General features: G+C 37.2%; 1 protein-coding gene across 8 annotated transcripts; it reads right to left on the bottom strand.

Moving 5' to 3' along the window:
* Positions 1-1,193: 1,193 nt before the first annotated feature.
* On the bottom strand, positions 1,194-17,832 carry LOC100870149 (muscle LIM protein Mlp84B). 8 transcript variants are annotated; one of them, XM_086906206.1, is made up of 9 exons: positions 17,599-17,832; positions 15,400-15,525; positions 13,432-13,594; positions 9,185-9,311; positions 6,043-6,139; positions 4,756-4,843; positions 3,372-3,668; positions 1,955-2,275; positions 1,194-1,569 (listed from the first exon to the last, which is right to left on the bottom strand). In XM_086906206.1, the coding sequence occupies exons 2-9, from the start codon at positions 15,512-15,514 to the stop codon at positions 1,293-1,295; spliced, it is 1,485 nt and encodes a 494-aa protein (XP_086762332.1). In that variant the 5' UTR covers positions 15,515-15,525; positions 17,599-17,832; the 3' UTR covers positions 1,194-1,292. The 8 variants fall into 8 exon arrangements, with proteins under 8 accessions (XP_086762332.1, XP_086762334.1, XP_086762335.1 ...); XM_086906208.1 differs by lacking the exons at positions 4,756-4,843; positions 6,043-6,139 and adding exons at positions 4,950-5,034; positions 5,280-5,376 and having other exon boundaries at positions 17,599-17,831; XM_086906209.1 differs by lacking the exons at positions 4,756-4,843; positions 6,043-6,139 and adding exons at positions 4,950-5,034; positions 5,280-5,376 and having other exon boundaries at positions 15,400-15,519; positions 17,599-17,764.
* Positions 17,833-20,296: the final 2,464 nt, after the last annotated feature.

The raw sequence follows: 20,296 nt of genomic DNA, 5'->3' as shown, positions 1-20,296 counted from the left end.
AGAGGTCCTCTCGATTAAGACAGACGCCCGCCCGCACAACTGGAATGTCGAGACGACGAAATAACCGTTTCGCCGCTTCCACTTTTCTTTTCTCCCCTCCCTGCCCACGAAGGTCAAAGGCTTCCCTCCCCAATCCCCTCTTATTTCCCTTAATTTCCCTTCTTATTATTTTCTTTTCTTTTCTTTTCTTTTCTTTTCTTTTTTTTCTTTCGAAACATACATTTATTGAAAATAATCATAATTATTTTTTCTTCTTCTTCTTTTGTTACTTCGCTCTTCTTCGCTCGTCGTCACTTCTGGTTAACTTAACAATCGTTGCTCCTGATCATCGCGATCATCCAGGTAATAATAACGGATTTCTATACTTTGTACTTTTCTTGTGTCGTTCAGCCTCGTGTATTCCTTCTCCCGGAGGGAAGGGGGCGGATCCTTCGCTCTTTCGAGGGAGGATCGATGGATCGAAAATTCTCAACAAGTTTCCCCGAATCAGTATTGGTCCCGAATTCCAAGGCTTCGTTCGAAGAAGAAAAAAAGAAAGAAACGAGAACAGGACGCTGAGGGATACCCTTCCCAGAGGAGAAGGAAGCTTCTCGATTTCTCGCAAATTTTCGCCTTATACAAAAGTAATAAAAGCTTGCTCGTTGCGTTACACAGTTTCGTTATGTTAATATCGCGTTCGTTACGATGCGCCGCATCATCGACGAGAAAGGAAAAAAAAAAAAAAAAAATCGGCGAGTGCGAAATCGTCGATGCGCGCGCAATCTTCGTTAAGATCGAATCGGTTATTTATATATATATATATAAAATTAAGCGTCGTTGAAACGAAAGAAAGAAATGAGAATTTTTCTTTGATTCTTTTTTTTTTTTTTCTTCTTTTTTCTTTGCTTGTTTCCTTCCTTTTCTTTTCTTTTTGATTTGGAGCAGCGTGAAAACTTTTTCGCGAAAAGTTAAGTTCGAGGAGTCAGGCGTCTATACATATACATACATTTCTATACATACGAATAAACGAAGAAATCCACAATAGAGAAAGATCCACAATGAATTATTATTATTATTATTATTATTATTAATATTATTATTATTATTATTATTATTGTTGTTATTATTATTATTATTATTATTATTATTATTATTAAAAGCGAGCGAGTATTGAACCGCGATCGTTTATTCGCACGTATATCAATTGGATATAATTATATTTATGTGTATATTTATATTTATATATATATATATATATATGTATATATATATATGAGACTGGTTCGAGCGTGTTGAATATATTTCTGAACAAGTTAGGCCATCGTCAGGGTGCCCGCGCCCATGCCGAAGCCCACCCCCTTTGGTCCGAAATTCCGGTTGTAACATCCGCGACAATAAATGTCTCCGTCTGGGCCGTCGTTCAGATTCGTCGAGTCTAACGAGCGGTGGCACTCGGCGCAGCTGAAGCAACGCTTGTGCCACACGCGATTCTTCGAGATCATCTGCTCGGCAGCGTACACAGGATAGCCGCAACGCGCGCACCCGTGCCCGTCGCTCCGCTTCTGCCCGACCTGAGGCTTTGCATCGATGCTGAAACGATTCGAGCACGTGTAAGTGGTGGAGAATAGAAGAGAGCAAGTTGAATTATCGTCGTCGTCGTTCGTAGTCTGATTCTCTTTTTCTCAATCCATTTTCCAGCAACCGAAAATCTTATTTTCCACGAGAATAATAATCTTGTTGTAAACGGAAGAGATGAGAAAATTTTTAATTTTGCGCGAGAAAAAAGATACTCTTTACTTAGCGAGATAAAGATAAAGAATTGTAATCTTGAATTTAAATTTCGATTTAATTTAATTTGATCAAATATCTGGAGAGAAAAATTTCTCGACGCGTAAGAGAATCGTAAGAATTCTAAAATACGAAAGAATGTGGAATATGCGCGCGAAGCAATAACGCATAAGTGATAAAAACTTACTACGAGGGAGCGTGATCCCCGTCGGTTGAAACGAGAGTCGGGGTGTGGCCAAACCCGAATCCTTTGGGTCCGAAAAGCTTGCTGTAGCACGATCGGCAGTGTATCTCCTTGTCGGGTCCGTCGCAGGCCAGCATAGAGTCGAGAGGTCGATGGCACTCGGCGCAGTTGAAGCATTTCTTGTGCCACATAGTCCCCTTGGCAAGCTGTTGTTCGGCGGCAAATACCATGCCACCGCAACGAGGGCAACCTTGACCGGCTGGCGCCTTGATTGCCGTCGTATCGGGATTGTAAAACGGCCGACTAGCCGAAATTTCTTCCTCCCTGAAACGGAAAATAACCTTCTCTTTCTAACGAACTTGCAAAAGTCGATTTCAAAAATAATTGCGCAAAGATCTGTCGAATTGCTAGTTCGATTCTCGAGGAATTAGTTAAATGAGCTTATTATACATTAATTTATTTATCGATCGATAATTATAGAAGAAACAATTGAAAAAGTATACTGGGTCGTTCGGAAAGTAATTCCGTTTTTTCACACGAGTGTCGCTAGTCGAAAGTAAGTAGTAGTTTTTTCCAGCCAACTTCATTCTAAACCGTGTTCTTGTTACATTCGTTTCGAGAGTTGGCGTTTCACGGTTTATTTGTAAGGAAAATTCTCTTTCTCTTTCTAACGAACTTACAAAAGTCGATTCCAAACATTTTCAATGAAACGTTAGCTTCTTCGAATAATTGCGGAAAAATTTGCCGAATTGCCAGTTCGATTCTCGAGGAATTAATCAAATGAGCTTATTATACATTAATTTATTTATCGATCGATGAATCATAATTATAGTAGAAACAATTGAAAAAATATACTGGATTGTTGGGAAAGTAATTCCGTTTTTTCACACGAGTGTCGCTAGTCGAACGTTTATTCAGCCAACTTCATTCCAAACCTTGTGTTTCTTGTTATTATACTTCGAGAGTTGGCGTTTCACGGTTTATTTATAAGAAAAATTCGTTCGATTATGTGCGATTGTGTGCGCGATAACAAAGACGCGAGACCGGAAGAAGACCATTTTCGGCATATTTTACTTTTTTGTTACCGAAAAGATAAGAATGCTGTTCAAGCGAAGTTTATCGAAAGAAAGTGTATCGATTCGACGTTAAAGACACGCCACGTTCTGGAAGACCAGTTGACGAAGACAAAAATAAAAGCAACGTTCGAAGCAATAAACAAAAATCGCCACGAGATTGAATTTCTCGAATTCGATTGTTCGTGATCGTGTTTCATTGTCGTGAAAAAAACGAAATTACTTTCTACGACGAACCCGAAAGAGGCTTCTTTTTTTCTCTCGAAAAAATATATATCTTCGAAGAATTAGTTTTTTCTGGAAGAACATCGCAGCTTGCACGAGGAGGTGAGAAGAGGATTACTCACGTTAGGCCGTCAGTTTGTAAGAATCCCGAGCCACACGCGAATCCGTATCCGTGCGGTCCCCATTTCTTTCCGTAGCAGGTTTTACAGTAGACGTCTTTGTCGGGCCCGTCGCATGCGATGATCGAGTCGAGCGTTTTGCTGCAGTCGTGACACTTGTAGCACTTTCTGTGCCATTCGCGGCCCTTCGCGAGCACCTGCTCGGCGGCGAACACGACGCCGCCGCAACGTGGACAACCTTTGCCGGGCGGGGCTTTGATTATGGCGGTGTCGATCACGGTTGTACGAGGAGCGGCCTCGCTAAGAATTCAGAAATATTCAGAATTCGTATGATACGAAATTTTCGACGAGGAAGAAATTTACTTATCGACACCATCGAGTCGCGCGAACGAATAAATTTAAAGTGTTTTTTTTTTTAAATTTTTGCTCGAGGGACGAAAAAAATACAAGAATGAATTATTTTTTTTTTTTTTTTCCATCAAGAGAGATATGGATTCGATGGAATTCAAATTTATTCCCGATTCGAGCGACTCGAGCGGTTCGAAGTTTCTCGGGGATAAGAAAAACAACTCCATGCAAAATGGAACCGGTCGATATTGATCAGCGATTAAAATTCAGAGGTGTAAAGCGTCTATCGAGAGGATTGAATTTGATCAATATCGTCGTCGTCCACGAGATTTACTTGAAGGAGATTTTATTTATTTTTTTTTTCTTTTCTTCTAGCAAAATCAACTACTGCATCACGCGAAAAGGTGCATGCGTTTAGCGCACGTTTCAACTAAATTAGAGGTGGGCGAGAGAAGAATTGGTTATCATGGCTGTTCAAAAATTAGTGTCAGTTACAACCAGAAACGGTTTAGCCAAATTCGAAAAATAAGATACTGATACGAAGGTGAGTAATAGCGCAAAGCGTTAAAGCGTCGATTTATACGCCACTTTCGTTTCATTCTCGCGAAGGCCGAGAAATTTCTTCAACTTTGAGCGGTAAACGGATCCTAACAATCTCCCCTTTGGAACAATATTTCGAATAAAAAAAAAAAAAAAAAAAAAAAAGAAAAAAAAAAAAGAAAAAAAAAACGATCATTCCATCCGACTTTAAATTTCAAATTTGATAATATAATTCCATCGAATTATAAAATTTTAAAAATTTTCTCGAACATGTAAAATTTCCCCGATAATATTAATTAATTTTGCAACTTGTATGTATCCTTGACTGGAGAAGTGACTCGAGAATTAATTGGAAGGAAGGGGGGCTGCCTGAGAAAATCGTTTGGACGTGACGGATGGACATACGCACGCGCGCGCGCGCGCACACACACACACACACACATAGAGAGAGAGAATAAAGTGGCGAATAGTGGAATGGCACAACTAAGGGGACGCGTACCCCTCGTCCTCAATATCGCACTGCAGCCCGATCCACATAACCCCAGCGTGGCCAATACCTCGCGGACCGAATTTCTTCGGATAGCAAGCTGTTAAGCAGACAAGCGCATCGTATATATAGTGAGTGCGTAGAAGCCGATGAGGCGGGATAACTGTTCGCGTGTTCCCGTCTCAGTCTCGGCTCTGAAAACCCACCCATTAGCGTAGCAGTCGCTTTGTAGGGCGCCACCACCCTGGCCGTACCCATAACCCTTCGGTCCGAATTTCTTTCCGTAGCATACTGCGGAGAACATCGGTTAAAGGTATCTGCTCGTTCTTCTACCTAGCCGCCTGATACACGACGTATCCTGGACACGTTCTCTTCTCTTTTCCCTCTTTGCCACGATTCTCGCGATTTTTTCGAAGAAACGATCGATCTTTTTTTTTTTTTTTTTTTTTTTTTGATTTTTCGTTTTTCTAATACAGGAGAGAGAATTGTCGTCGAGAACGTGTCCAGTATCTCCTGGCAGGATGTAACGTCCTCACCTTTGCAATAGATGTCCTTATCAGGACCCTCGCAGCAGTTGACCGAGTCTAATCTCTTGGAGCAGTTGGCACATTTAAAGCATTCCTTGTGCCATTGCTACGTGGGACACAAAGGGAGACAAAATGGTGTTAGTCACTGAAGTAAGGAATTCTTCGCGTTTCGTTTCTATCACGTTCTATTACGCGCAGTTATTCCCAGTCATTTTTTTCTTTTTTTTTTTTTTGGAGAGGGGGGGGAGAGGCAGAATCTTTCTTCTCTCCTTTCCATAAGTTGGAAGATCGAAAAACGGATTTGGTTTACTTTTCGAGTGAACTATTCACGCGAGATAGTGATGGAACTTGGCATTTGTCAGTCGAAGACGATAAAGGCAATAAGACAACAGGGGGAGCAAAGATCAGGCTTCTTAAGACGGTGTCTCTCTTGTTGGTTCTTCTCTCTAGTGAAAATCTCTAGTGAAAAATCTCTAGCGAAACTAGTGTGGACTACTTATGCGACAATTTATTACGGAACACTTTGCGCCAGTTTTGCGTTTTCACGCCACGGATCTCTGAACTAAGCTAAATGGGAAGGGGACACTGAGAAAAAGGACCATGGACAAAGAACGGGTGACAAAAATTAATTCGAATAAACATGTGGTGGATAATAATTGGAGGGGAGAGAGAGAGAGAGAGAGAGAGAGAGAGGAAAAGAAGAGATTAAAAAAAAAAAATAAAGAAAGAAAGAGAGACGAGCAATAGAGTTTTGTTGGATTGCAAAAGATACCTCGACAATATATCTCGCGATCAGGACCATCGCAATGAAGCGTCGAGTCCAGAGACCGATGACAGGTTTTGCACTTGTAGCATTGCTTATGGTAAGCCTAATCACAAGAAGTAGGAATAACCATGATGTATCCCGCAATCGGTCGTATGATCTTCTCGCTATGATCGATTAAAAAAAGAAAAAAAAAAAAAAAAAAGAAAAAAAAAGGAAACTCGAAATCTTGGTACCGCGACGAGCTTAGATGAAATTGGTCGCGAGTAAAATTCGAGTATTATAATTGATAATTTGTTCGTTAATCGAGAGATTAACTTGTGCTCGAATTTTGGTGTGTCTCCAATTTGGCCATCGTGTGTGTATCGTGTTCTGCGCCAGACGAGAGGAGGACGAGTTTTCTTCTCGACTGAAATCCTATCCCCGATTACGGATGCTACGATTACAATTACAAGATTAATCAAACGGACAATTTATTCGAAATAATTTTCAAGAGTAGAAGAGGATATATTTCTACTCTCGCACAATTTGTATCAATTTCACGCTACGCTTGTGACAATTTCTCGTACAAAAAAGAATTGGTAATCGCGTTTCAAAAATATTTACGTTACGAATCTTTCTAGACGACACCATATTCAAACTTGTAGAACGGAAGATTGATGTGATTTGAAATGATACAAAAAAAAGAAAAAAATATTTAAATTTAAAAAATCCTTCCAAATGACGCCGCCGCATTGAACGATACAAAAAGAAAAAGAAAAAGACAAAAAATTTTTTTAGAAATATTACATAAATTCGCGCCATATTCAAAAAAAGAGAGGATTGACAGTGGCCTAAAAGGGGCGATTAGGCGTCGATCGGTGCTCCGTATCGCTTGCTCCGAGTTATTTTCCAACGCGTCGAGGGATGGCCAGTTGGTGATCTGCCAAGCCTGACGAAGACAGGAAAAGCTCTTGGGCGGGCACCAACGGCAACAAGCGTTGGCCAGCCTCATCCCCCGTCTTCTCTCTCTCTCTCTCTCTCTTATTCCCCTCCGTTCTTATTTTTTCCCTCATTGTTATGAAATTACGCGTTTCGTCAGACGAAGAAGAAGATTACGGAAGCACGTCACGATTCGGCAGAGTAGATTTGGCACCACGTCAACCATGGCGATCCAGTCAATTTTAGCAGCACATCGAGTAAGCACACCCTTCGCCGATTCGATCACTTCGTTTTTTCTTCTTTTCTCTTCTTTTCCTTCCGCTTTCCTTTATTACGCTTCTGTAATGTTTAAGGGGAGGGAGAGTGGAGGAAAGATTCGTAAGATTGGCCGGCGTAAGATCGGTCGAGAATCGAGAGAATTCTTCAGGCGATTAATAACTCGGAATTTCACGAACTCTGTTTACAACAGCCCGCTATTTGGATCACTCGAATGGATTGGATTGCTCGAATAAAAATAAAGCGTGCGCTAGAAATACTCGTCGCTCCTCTTCCATCCACTTCCTTCCATCTGGTGATATAATATACGCGGATTTGTCCTCGAAGATGCCCTCCTATCCGGCTGATCGTCGGCGAGGGTGGTGGAATAATTAAAGTTCACGTTTCGAGAAATTGAAGAATTATTGAGAACGCATTTTTATGACGCGCAGTTTGAAAAAGAAATTCTAATTAGATTTTTTTCTATTCTTTGTATTTATATCAGCCGAAAATTTTACGTGTATGAAAGATCCAGAAAATTTGCCAAAAATGAAATCGATTAAATCGAGGTACATAGTTAAATTTGAACGACAAAGAAAACTTTTTGAACTGTGTGTAATTCATTTTTAGAGAATATACTTGATTTCGCCGTATAATTTTTCAAGTCAAATTTTCAAAATGTTTGCATTATTTATATATTGAAAATGTATTTTTCTTTTCTTTCTTTTTGTATGAAAGATCCAGAAAATTTGCCAAAAATGAAATCGATTAAATCGAGGTACATAGTTAAATTTGAACGACAAAGAAAACTTTTTGAACTGTGTGTAATTCATTTTCAGAGAATATACTTGATTTCGCCGTATAATTTTTCAAGTCAAATTTTCAAAATGTTTGCATTATTTATATATTGAAAATATATTTTTCTTTTCTTTCTTTTTGTGTGAAAGATTGAGAAACTGATCACTGTAAGCCAGAAAATTTTCTGAAATCGATTAAATCGAGGTACATAGTTAAATTTGAACGACAAAGAAAACTTTTTGAACTGTGTGTAATTCATTTTCAGAGAATATACTTGATTTCGCCGTATAATTTTTCAAGTCAAATTTTCAAAATGTTTGCATTATTTATATATTGAAAATATATTTTTCTTTTCTTTCTTTTTGTGTGAAAGATCGAGAAACTGATCACTGTAAGCCAGAAAATTTTCTGAAATCGATTAAATCGAGGTACATAGTTAAATTTGAACGACAAAGAAAACTTTTTGAACTGTGTGTAATTCATTTTCAGAGAATATACTTGATTTCGCCGTATAATTTTTCAAGTCAAATTTTCAAAATGTTTGCATTATTTATATATTGAAAATACATTTTTCTTTTCTTTCTTTTTGTATGAAAGATCCAGAAAATTTGCCAAAAATGAAATCGATTAAATCGAGGTACATAGTTAAATTTGAACGACAAAAAAAACTTTTTGAACTGTGCGTAATTCATTTTCGGAGAGTATACTTGATTTCGCCGTATAATTTTTCAAGTCAAATTTTCAAAATGTTTGCATTATTTATATATTGAAAATGTATTTTTCTTTTCTTTCTTTTTGTGTGAAAGATCGAGAAGCTGATCACTGTAAGCCAGAAAATTAAATCGATACCAAGCTATCGAAGTATATAGTTAATCGATTCATTAAATAGAAATTTGAACGGCAAAGAAAACCTTTTCGAACCGTGTGTAAATCTCTGTATAATTTCAAATTATTTTCAAAATATTCGAATATACTTTTATATACGACTCGATCATCAAGTCGCATTGTTCAACAATTGTAAGTGTACATCAGTTTGAGTAAACTAGTGTAACTGTGAATCGTAATTTTCGAAGAATAATTTTAATCATCAATGAGAACATCGCGGTACCAAGGAAGAGTAGAGGTGTTCTCGATGAGCGAAAGGGACGATGATGACAATTTTTATAGGGAAACTCACCCTTCCTCTCGCCAGCATCTGTTCGGCAGCGTACACGTATCCTCCGCAACGAGGGCAACCCTCACCCTCTGGCGCCTTCGCGATGGCTCTTGGTTCCAGAATGGCGTTCGATCCTCTCGCGAGTTCCCTAAAAACGTGCCCCTTGTAGAGATCAAAATCGTCACTTCGCCCATTTATATAGTGATGAAAAAAAGCTGTGTGATTCCCAATTGGCGTGCCAACGCCCCAACAATTCCACTCAAATTCTCGCATATATATATATATATTTGGAATTAACCTCTTTCACAGCCGATTCTCTTTTTTTCCTATTCTTTTCTTTTCTTTTTTTTTTTTTTTTTTTTCGTCTCGAAATTAAGATAATCGAAGCAAGGGATTCATAAATAGAATCCAGTTTAAAAGTTAGTTTAGAAACTCGATTTGCAAACTGTTGTTGAATTTTAATCGTTTCTTGAATTGAAATTGAATTAAAAAAAATTGCACGTTTATTAACACGGATCAATCGAACGAGAATGAAACAAGGTAGAACATGATAAAAATAGGACAAAGTCGATCGAGCGAATTTAAACTTAAAAATAAGAGGTAAACTTTTATTTCAGCTGCAAATGAGATATGGCAATAAACGGCTGCGAAAATGTTAATTCGCCATAATAAGGGAGAGATAATGAGAATTAATAATCTCGATCGAATTTTCTTTTTATTTTTTTTTTTTTTTGTTTTTTCGTTAGGTCGATGAGAGAGACAGAGAGAGAGAGAAGAGGGGGGCGGGAATATTGATCAGGGGCGTTGGAATACCAGGAGGTGGAGAACCACCAGAAACAGAAGCAGACAGTACAAGAAAACACCACTGCAAAACAGAAGGAATCGATCGGTGAAACGACGGAAACTCCATCCAGGAACCACGAACCAAGTTCGGAGGAAACAAGTTGTGACTCGTTATCCGACGGTGTTCGAGGCGAGGGGGGGGTGGGTGGGTTTCCATCGTCCATCACGGATCGACGCGACAGACAAAACTCTAAATGAGATACTAAATATGATTAACCAGAAACCAGACGAAAGAATAACAACCCGGGCGGTTAGAGTGTTAGGCACATGTTAGTAATCGGTTAGTAATCCCGTTCCCCTTCTGCAACCACGCAAGTGGCTTCCGCCGAGCCCCGAGAGGAGAGCCAAGAAGCGGATCGCGTGTAACAAGAAAAATGAAATATAAATAATAATAAATACGTTTTATTCAGAAAAATAAAAAAAGAAGAAGAAACGAGTGAGGACAGAGCAAGAGGCACAAGAAAGAAAGAAAGAAAGAAAGAAAGAAAGAAAGAAAGAAGAGAGGAGGAAAAGGGGAAATCAAAGAAAAAAAAGGGGGGGGGGAGGGAAGTAAATATAATAGAAGATTAAAATTGAGAAGAAGAGAGAGTTCGAATTTGAGAGAAAAAGAAACGTTCAAAGATAAATAAATAAATAAAATAGGTAGAGGAAAACCGAAAAAGCGTTTTATCTACGGTACAGCACCCCTACACGTGTGTCTGGAAAGCGAGCTTATATGTATGTATATTGGTGTATGCGTGTGTGTAAAATCGCTGTTGTCTAAACAGAAGCACCCATTACATGGTTAAACGTGTTAGCAAGGGTTACGGAGTTACTGTGTGCCTCGAGAGAGAGAGAGAGAAAAAAAAAGAAACGAGTAAAGAGACTACTAAATAGAGAGAGAGAGAGAGAGAGAGAGGCCGTGCAAGTGTGTTGCTGCGGTGTATCGATAAATCGCCCGCGAGATTTGACAGAATTTATTTGGAAAAGAAAAAATAAATAAATAAAATGAAGAAGAAGAAGAAGACTATAAAAAAAAAAAAAAAAAAAGAAATACATCTATATAAAAGCGATTGGTTTCTCGTGTGAGGCGGTAGAAGAAGAAAGGCAGAGAGAGTCAAGAAGAGAAATATAGATAGAGAGAGAGAGGCGGAATCTGACTCGGTGCTCACCATTTTTTTCTTTTGTTACTCGCTAGTTCCCTTTATCACGAGGATTTCGAGCGCAGGCTCGTGATAAAGCGACAACATATATTGTTCAATCATGGGCCTCCGGTTGGCTCGCACTCGGCGGGGCTGGCGGGGGTAGTAGGGTGTTTTTTTTTTTTTTTTTTTTGCACTTTTTCGATATTTTTTTTTTTTGTTCGTTCGTTTGTTTGTTTTCTTTTGCTTGGCTTTTTCAGTTGCTCGTTTGTTTGCTATTTTTTTTTTCTCGTGTTGTTGTACTTTCTTTCGTTTCTTTCTTTGAGAGAAGAAGATTAAATAAAAAAAAAAAAAAAAAAAAAAAAAAAAGAAGAAGAAGATGGGGCTGGGTGGAGGAGACTCGAAAATTGAGAGAAGGGTAGTGGCTCGGGGTTGCTGGGTCGCTAAAAGAAGTTAGAGGAAGAAGAAAAAAAAAAGAAAAAAGAAATTGGACGGCCTGGCTTGGAATTCGCACGTATTCGTCCTTGAACCGGTTCGTTGCCAACCGGTTCATCGTTCTCCATTCGTCGTCGAGGTCGCCAGGTCAAAATTTCGAACGCTTCTCCTACTAAGACTACTGAATATCTAATCTTACATATAGTACATATATAGTATATATAAGTTAAGTAGGTGTGTGTAGGCATGTACAGTGGGTCAAAAATGTCTTTTGATATATATATATATATACATACACATATATATATATATATATATATATTAATATCACCGAGAATAACATAATTTTTTTTTTCTCCCCCTCTCATCTGTACCATAGTAATTACTTTTTAACGAAACGAAGAAATATTTAATATGAAAATTAAAAATCATCATTACAAGAACATTTTTGTCCGACCGTCTATGCTCTCGGAAAGTAACACCGCGAAGAGTGGTGTTGTGCAATGAAGAAGACCAGATTCTTCTGTTTTTTTTTTTTTTTTTTTTTTTTCTTTCCCTTTTTTTAAAGTCTTTTAATGGCACTTATTACAGATGGTACAAATGATTCTATAAACTAGCGTAGTAACGTAATGTAATAATCGCATAAAAGAAACGAGAAATAGTGTGTAACTGTATATATATGTATATATATATATATATATATAAATATATATACAAAAAGGAGAAACGACCAATCCAGATCGTTTCACACGGGCAAAAAAACGAAAGAAACAAAACAAAACGGAAGACAAATAAAAAAGAAAAAAAGAGAACGAAAAAGTAAAAGAACGAGAAGAACAGAAAACAAAACAAAAAAAAAGAAAGTGTATATATATATATATATATATAGACAAAATGAAAAGAGACAGGTGAGAAGACAAGAGAGAACGAGAGAAAAACCAGAAAAAAACGTGGATAAGTTAAACGTGACAAAGAGAGAGAAGATCGGCTAGATTAAAACACAGTTAATTAATCGATGATTATAACGTCGTCGTCGTAGTCGTCGTCGTCATAGCATCGCAATCACCACCATCATCATCATCATCATCATCATCACCATCATCGTGGTCGGTGCCGATGGACGACGAAAGGATCGCATAAAGGGGGAGGGGGGGGGATGAGGCATAAAGGGGATTAGGTTGAAAGAAGGATTAAGAAAAGAAACTAACTTGACGAAACCAAAAAAAAGAAAGAGAAAGAGAAAGAGAGAAACTAAACGAGGGGGAGGGGGGTTAAAATCAGAGAAATGCTGAGCGGCGATGAAAAGAAAGGAAGAAAAAAAAAAAGAAAAAGTAAAGTAAAGATGGAAATTTATAAATAAATAAACAAGGAAAGAGAGAGGGGGGGGGGTGTGGAAAAAATTGGGTCGTAAGAGGATCAAAGGATAATTTCACACGGTCGTGATGTGCTGTCGAATGTACGCAGACGCATGCTCTCGGTCCTTGTAGGTCTCTTAGTAGGCTGCCTTAAGTGTGCGCGTGTGTCTTCCAATTCATTCTTAGTTCGGATGCGATTTATATCTCGTTATATCGAGAGGAGGAGCGTTGCTCTCGGTCGAATCATTGGGCTCGGTCGATGGTTTGGTTGTTGGTCGGTCGATTTCATACAGTTGATTTTTGTGATTTTTTTTTTTTTTTATGTTTAATTATAACAGCACGTGTACGGTTTTTTATAAATGATGATCATATAACATACAAACGACTGAGGGGAGAGACATTGTTTTTTTTTTTTTTTTTTTTTTTTTTTTTTAGGAGGTTTGGGAAAGGAGGAGGAGGGGTGGAGGTGGGGTAGAAGGGGAGGGGGAGGGAGACGACGGGCAGGTGCACTCACTCGCTACTCTTCAAATGTTCGCCCTGATCCATGGACAGGCAACCAGCGCCTCCACCGAAGCCGTATCCCTTAGGACCGAACTTGCGTCCGTGGCACACTTTGCAAAAAAGCTCACCCTCGTGCTCGGTGCAGTTTGTCGAGTCGAGTAATTTGCCGCACAGACCTGGAACACACAGGAATAGTTTGGCTATTCCGCCTATTCCGCCATCCTTCCGCTAGGCTTTTCCCTTCTTTCCTAGCGGATTCGTCGTGGGACGAATAAATCCGGTAAAAACTGATGATTCCGTTCGATCTTGTATTACTACTCTCGGGTTTATCATTACGTGAGATCGGTGGAAATTTTAATAAAAGAAAAAAAAAAAAAAAAAAAAAAGAAAAGAAAATTTCTTCGACATGGAAGCATTGATGGAATGATTATTCACTTTCGTGTGTGTGTGTTTTTTTTTAAAATTGTGAAATTTGTTAACAGGGGGGAGAGAAAACGACACGACACGATGAGGTCAAACGGGGTGGACTTGAGAGAAATGTGCGGGTAAATTAATTTCGGGTGTAAAAATTGTTCGAGATTCGGGAAGAGAGGAAAATCAATTTTCCAATCTAAGAACGAATGTTTCCTTAAGTCTGGTTTACATTTCTGTCAGCGGTAATATTCCTTATTAGATTAGAACTTGACAGGTGGAGGCTGGTAAATGAATTAATACAATTATACGAGGAGAGAATGCTTCACCTACTTTCTCGGCCGGCTGCACTTTACATATTACATAACTAATTCTAGTTGAGAGTTAAATTTATCAAAATCTTATGAAATTCGCACAAACACGTGTTCACAATTTGTAATACGTCGTTTAAAATAGAAAAATACTCGTTCGATCCTTTCTTTCTTAATTTATTTTAAATTAACTTGATAAAAAAAAAAAAAAAGAATTCCTCCAATATACGTCGAATTATTATTCTCTGTCCACAAAATCGAAGGAGTTATTTTTTGATCGATCATTTCGATATATGATTAATTAAACATTCAAAAATATATCGCTCGAAATCAAGATTCATCGTCTTTCACAATTTGGCAAGATAAGATAAAATTTTAATTTTAATAATAATACTTTAATGATCAAGAATTTTCCAAGCTCTCTAAGGATTAATTATTACAATCTTGTGAACGACATGCGATGACACAAAATCGTACAACATGAATCCATTGAAATTATCTTATTGCACTTTTTTTAAAAGAGAGACCCAAAAAAAAAAAAAAAAAAAAAATATTCGAGGAATATTCGTGAATAAGATATAACATCCGCGTTAATTTTCGATGCAGCATATTTCCGCTCAAAACCGCGGATGAATATTCAATGGAGTTCCTATTTCAAGTAGGATCACGAAGTACGGATTTTTGCCGGCGAGTTCGCGCGGGTCGTTGCACCCTCGACTTAACGTTGGGTGGTTCTATTTGATTTCTGGCTAGCATACAAAACTAATTAAGGCCAAGACAAACCATCCGGGACTGGCATAAAACTTATTTATAGGGATGGCTAAATTTAAAAACGGCTGATGGTGTTTTTTGCGCAATGGGGGATGCCGAGATCCCGTAATCTCTGACAAATCTTGTGAATCAATTAAGATTGTCGTATCGTTCAAATCATATTTAAGCATCGATCGTTTAATTTTCGAATAGGAAAATTTTACGTACGAGCTCGATAATCTTTCGACAATTGCCTTCTTTTGATCATTCTTTTCGAGACAAAAATATTTGTTTTTTTTTTTTTTTGGAAATGAAAGATATTTCGAATAATTGTATTTCAATAATTTAATTTAAAAAAATGTTCGATCGAAATCTAATAAAAGTATAGTTTGAGAATGTTTGAAATAGCATCGTTTATCGAAGTTTGATTGGACTATTGAATTGTAAGATGGATAAAAACACGAAGCATGTTTCTGGGATAATATTTAATATTTCAAACGAGCGCTTACCACACTTGAAGCACATCTTGTGCCATTTGAGTCCTCCAGCAACACGTTCTTCCGCGGCGTATACGGATTTGCCGCATTTGGGACACTTGGGATGTTCTACTGGTTTAAAAGGCATTTTGTCTGTTACTGAAAAAAAAAAAAAAAAAAAAAAAAAAAAAAAGAAGAAAAACCCTCGATTAGTTTCTATAAATCGATATAAAATTTCAAAATATTAATCATATTTCTGGATTTTTATTAAATTTATGGAAAAAAAAATAAGATATTCGATTACAAGGAAAAGCGAAGATAAAATGATGCCTTCAAATTGTTGCCAGCGAAGCGAAATTTAAAAGTTTCGATATTTTAACAAATTTTACGATGCGTAAACAGTGAATAACTCAACCTCCAATTACCTAATCTTACACGAGGAACGTAAACAGTTTCAGTCTCCGCCCTACTACCGATGAACGAAGTCTATTTTTAACAACGGAACAATTTGAATCTTAAAGTTTGTGATAATCAAAAAGAATAAAGAAAAAAAATAACTAAAAAATACGTGTTTCTATCGCACACAATTACATCACAACATCAAAGTGCAATGATAAAATCATAATATAAATAAAATAAATCCCAATTTTTCATAGAAATCGAACCAAAAAACACCGTAGAAGGATAATCATAAAAATTCCCCTAGAACTTCAATTATTCACAGAGAATTTTTATTATTAATGGTAATAAAAAAAACTCCGTGGAAAGATAATCATAAAAATTGCAATTCCCCTAGAACCTCATTAATAATTATTCATAGGGAATTTTTATTATTAGCGGTAATGAGATGATAATAAGATGACCCCAGAATAGAAATTATCCTCATAGATATTAAGGAGGCATGAAATTTTAAGGCGTCGTTCATCATTAATGAAGGATAAAATATTGAAAGAACTTTGAAAACCTCAAATTTAAAATTCCCAACCACGTGGCTTAATATAATCTAGAAGTAAACAACCAGTGCTACGTAACCGTTATAAATCCCTATTAAATATCATAGGGTAATATCAGAGGCAAAGTTGAGAGGCGAGGTTGGTAAGAAATCAAAGTTTGGACTTTTGGAAGCGGGTCTAGTGGCAAGTATAGTGACCACGGTATTAGTAGAAATGCTAGAGAGACTACGAGAGAGCAGAAAGAGAGATGGAGGATTCTATATCCGTGCAGACGCGAGCCGGATCGCGAGGCCGTATTAGGGAAGGTGCTAGATTCTCCACAACGCGGTAGCCATTACCCCTACCTTCGCACCCATTCGCTCTTCTTTCTAACCTATACTTCGTTTCACCCATTGTGCGAGTAATTTTTCTTCCCTATATATATATATATATATTTCTTTCTCTAACTCGATTAAAATGAATTCTTTGTTACTCGATCGATTCGTGATTTGAATCTTTTCGATATTTGAATTAGAAAAATAATCCGATTGACAAAAAAATTAAGAGAAATTTTTTTTTTTTTTTGCGAGTTTAACGTATTCCTTTTGTTGATCGATAATCAAGTTTTAGAGTGTTTTAACGAGTCGTAAGCGAAGACGATAGTTTGGATTCGATTGTTCGCTACATGGTCGTTACATCATAACAGGCCGAGGAACGCTGTCGCGCCACCTTCTAAATCCAAGCGATCTCAAATTTCATCGCGTTTCAGTGAACCCACCACGCGTGTTTTAACTTTAACTGGGAGGCCGCGTAACTCTATTCTGCAACACGCCTCTGACTAAATGTGGCCCTCCATCAAGCTTCTCTTTCTCTCTTAAAATCGTTCCACCAACCTCTGAAAAATTTATTATTCCGAGGAATAAAACTAATCCATCCGTTTCACTTTAAAATCTTCCAACTCCGACTTCGAAGTTGAAATTACGAAGAATATCAATTTACGAGATATACGTGATCAATGGAATAAACGAGAAACAATATAAATGGACGAGTCCTCAATCTCACGAGCTCTCCAAAGAAATTAGGGACGTTTCACTTGCTAAATTTCCAAATCGCACCAAAAGTAATCGACAACGATTCGATCGACGTGGAAGTCACTTTTTTCTCTCTTTCTATCTCTCTCTCTCTCTCTCTCTCTCCTCGACACGTGGAGAACCATGAAAAAGCAATCGAGGAGGACAGCAGTTCGATACGTAATCTCCGGTTGGCCGCGGAACACTGATGTGCTTGTACTATTACTCACCACCGGGTATCGGTCGAAGTCACGAATGGAAAATCGGTAAACCTCGGGAAGGAAGGCAGGCGTGAAGATGAAAAAACACCGAGAAGCACTCTCTACACCGCACTAATACTGGATTCGAATGGCTGTTCTCGCGTCGTGGCCGTCCTAGTCATAGCCAGCCGTTTGCACACGGCACGTGTGCAACGGAACGTCAGTGCTGTTGACGACAACGTAGCGGTGGCAGAGGGAGTACTAGCCGCCTTCCATTTCTCTGCTAGCGGGGGTGTTACACTATACTTGAGGATACCGAAACGGCCACTCGTTAACTCGATGGATCTTCTTCTTGGTGACAACTGGATGGACTATGTGGGAATAATTGGGGAAATAATTGTGAAAGATTTTCCACAAGTTGGACGTTATAATACAATAGTTGGATATATTTTGATTACACTCTCGCTCTTTTTCGTTCGTCGTTTTTCGTGATTTTCGGATTATTGGAAATATTAACAGCCGAGCAACTAGCTCTGCCAATAAATTTCGATGGAATCGCTCGAAATTTTATTCGAGAAATCGCGATATTATTTTGACGTGATATTTGAATTGGAAATTGTTGAATAATAAACGAGACTATCGATACATCGAAAGATGTAAGATGATATTTTGATATTTTTTTGTTAAAAAATTTTAGAAATTTTGGAATATAATTGAGAATGTAGCTGTCCTTCTTGTCAATAAATTTTGAACGAAAAAATAAAAAAATGAGCGAGAAACACATTTCGAAATATTACAAATTAAATTATTCGGAATTTTAACGTGGCCCTTTCTGTCATCGTCAAGTTTCAGAGAGAACTAGAAATTAGATAGTTGAATTCTTGTTTTATCATAAATTATTATTATTTTGTTCTATAATTATACAAAAGTTGAGACGAATTAAAATTTTTACTGAAGATTTAAATAGAAATTGCAAACAATCTCGCAAATAAGATTATCCTAGCATTCCCATCGTCTATGAACCAGGCAACAAGTGCTCTTCTCTCCATCACATTGCACACGCACTGAAGAAACTCGAAAATTCATATCGCGTAACACAAGCCCCGTAACGTTACATAAAAGAGGAAATGTTCGAAACAAGCAAATTACTCTTTTCTACAATGATTCAACCGGTAAGAAATAATTTCGCTTCTCATAGATAGATGGCTATATATGAAAGATTGTGCAAACATTGAGATAACAATCGAAATGCTTTGAGAACGTAATATTTACGGCGAAAGAAAGAGAAGTATCAGCCAAGGGGACGTTAAAGAAATATACAATAAGACAGGCACTGTTTTGCGATATGATAGTAACGAGCCGATTTTTAGAAAGAAACCGGAACGCAGCAAGAATAACCGTAAACGAATCGAGAGAGAGAGAGAGAGGGAGGAATGAAAGGTGAAACATTCGAGAAATTTCGTGGAAACCTGAGAACTCGATGCGTGAATTTTATTTCGTGTAATATGAAATGATGGAGGCGTTGCAAGTTCAACGATCATTTCTCGCACACCGTTCGATCGTTCCCTAAATATTGAATGTTTGTACATGGCGCAAACCTAACCTCCAACTTAATCAAACCGATCTATTTGTCGTAATTTCGTTGAAAAGTTTGGTTTATTTCGGTTGATGATCTGCCAGATTTATTAGAAATACGGAATATAAATTAACCTTTTATATTTTCGTTCAGTCGAAACCTAATCTAAATCGGGTTGAAATCAAATTTAAATCTAATTTTAATCCCGTTTTTCGGTGGATATTATTTTATATATTGGATAATTTATTTTCACGAATTTTCAACAATTTTTCGACAGAATTTCGAAATTTCGTGCGTTAAAGTTGGACGAATTTTGAAAGTGTGCGTGGAAGGATGGTAAAAGGCTGTCGATAGTGTCATGAATCACGCATCGTTAGCGATACGGTACTTTGGTATTCGTTTACATTGTGCTACACAAGAAAATGTGTTTTCTGAGCGATGAACCAGCGTGAGATACACCGAAATAAATTTATTACTCATACATTTTGGACTAATTCCCGGATCTTAATGGCATTCGCGAACAACAGCAACGCGATACTATAATTTTTAGATTAACACCAGCCGAATTGGCAATTTCTCAATTCTCGATCAACAATTTTTTCTGAAAACTCTTTCGCACGAAAATGTACACTTTCCCGCAATTTTCTCTTCGTTAATTTAATTTAATCCTCAAAATTTATTTCGAACAATTGAACATTTTGTCGTAACTATTTTTTTTTTATCGATCAAAAAAATCCTCCACGCTATTTTTTTTTTGATTTTACTTAAAAAAAACAAAGATAATATCATAAAAATAAAATTTAATAATAAATAACATTTGTATAATTAATCCTGTAAATATGCTTAGAACTTAATTCATATGTAAAAGTATTTAAAAATGTAAATTTTTATATTTCAATAGAAACAGGTAACTTCGAAATAATTTTAAATTCGTCAGATTCGTATACATCTAATCCAATACTTAAGAAGAATTAGAAAACAAAGATGATATCATATCATAAGAATAAAGATCTAATAATATTTAATAATAAATATGTCGTAATAAATAACATTTGTATTACATAATTAATCCTATGTAAATATGCTTGGAACTTAATTCATATACGAAACAAAATAATATTCAAAAATAGAAACTTTTATCAGATATATTAT

Source organism: Apis florea, unplaced genomic scaffold (genome assembly GCF_048593485.1).
Source record: "Apis florea isolate Af1SG1 unplaced genomic scaffold, ASM4859348v1 contig_2492_pilon, whole genome shotgun sequence".
Lineage (NCBI taxonomy): Eukaryota > Metazoa > Arthropoda > Insecta > Hymenoptera > Apidae > Apis > Apis florea.
The sequence above is the reverse complement of the archived record's forward strand: the minus strand, read 5'-3'. Positions and strand labels throughout refer to the sequence as shown.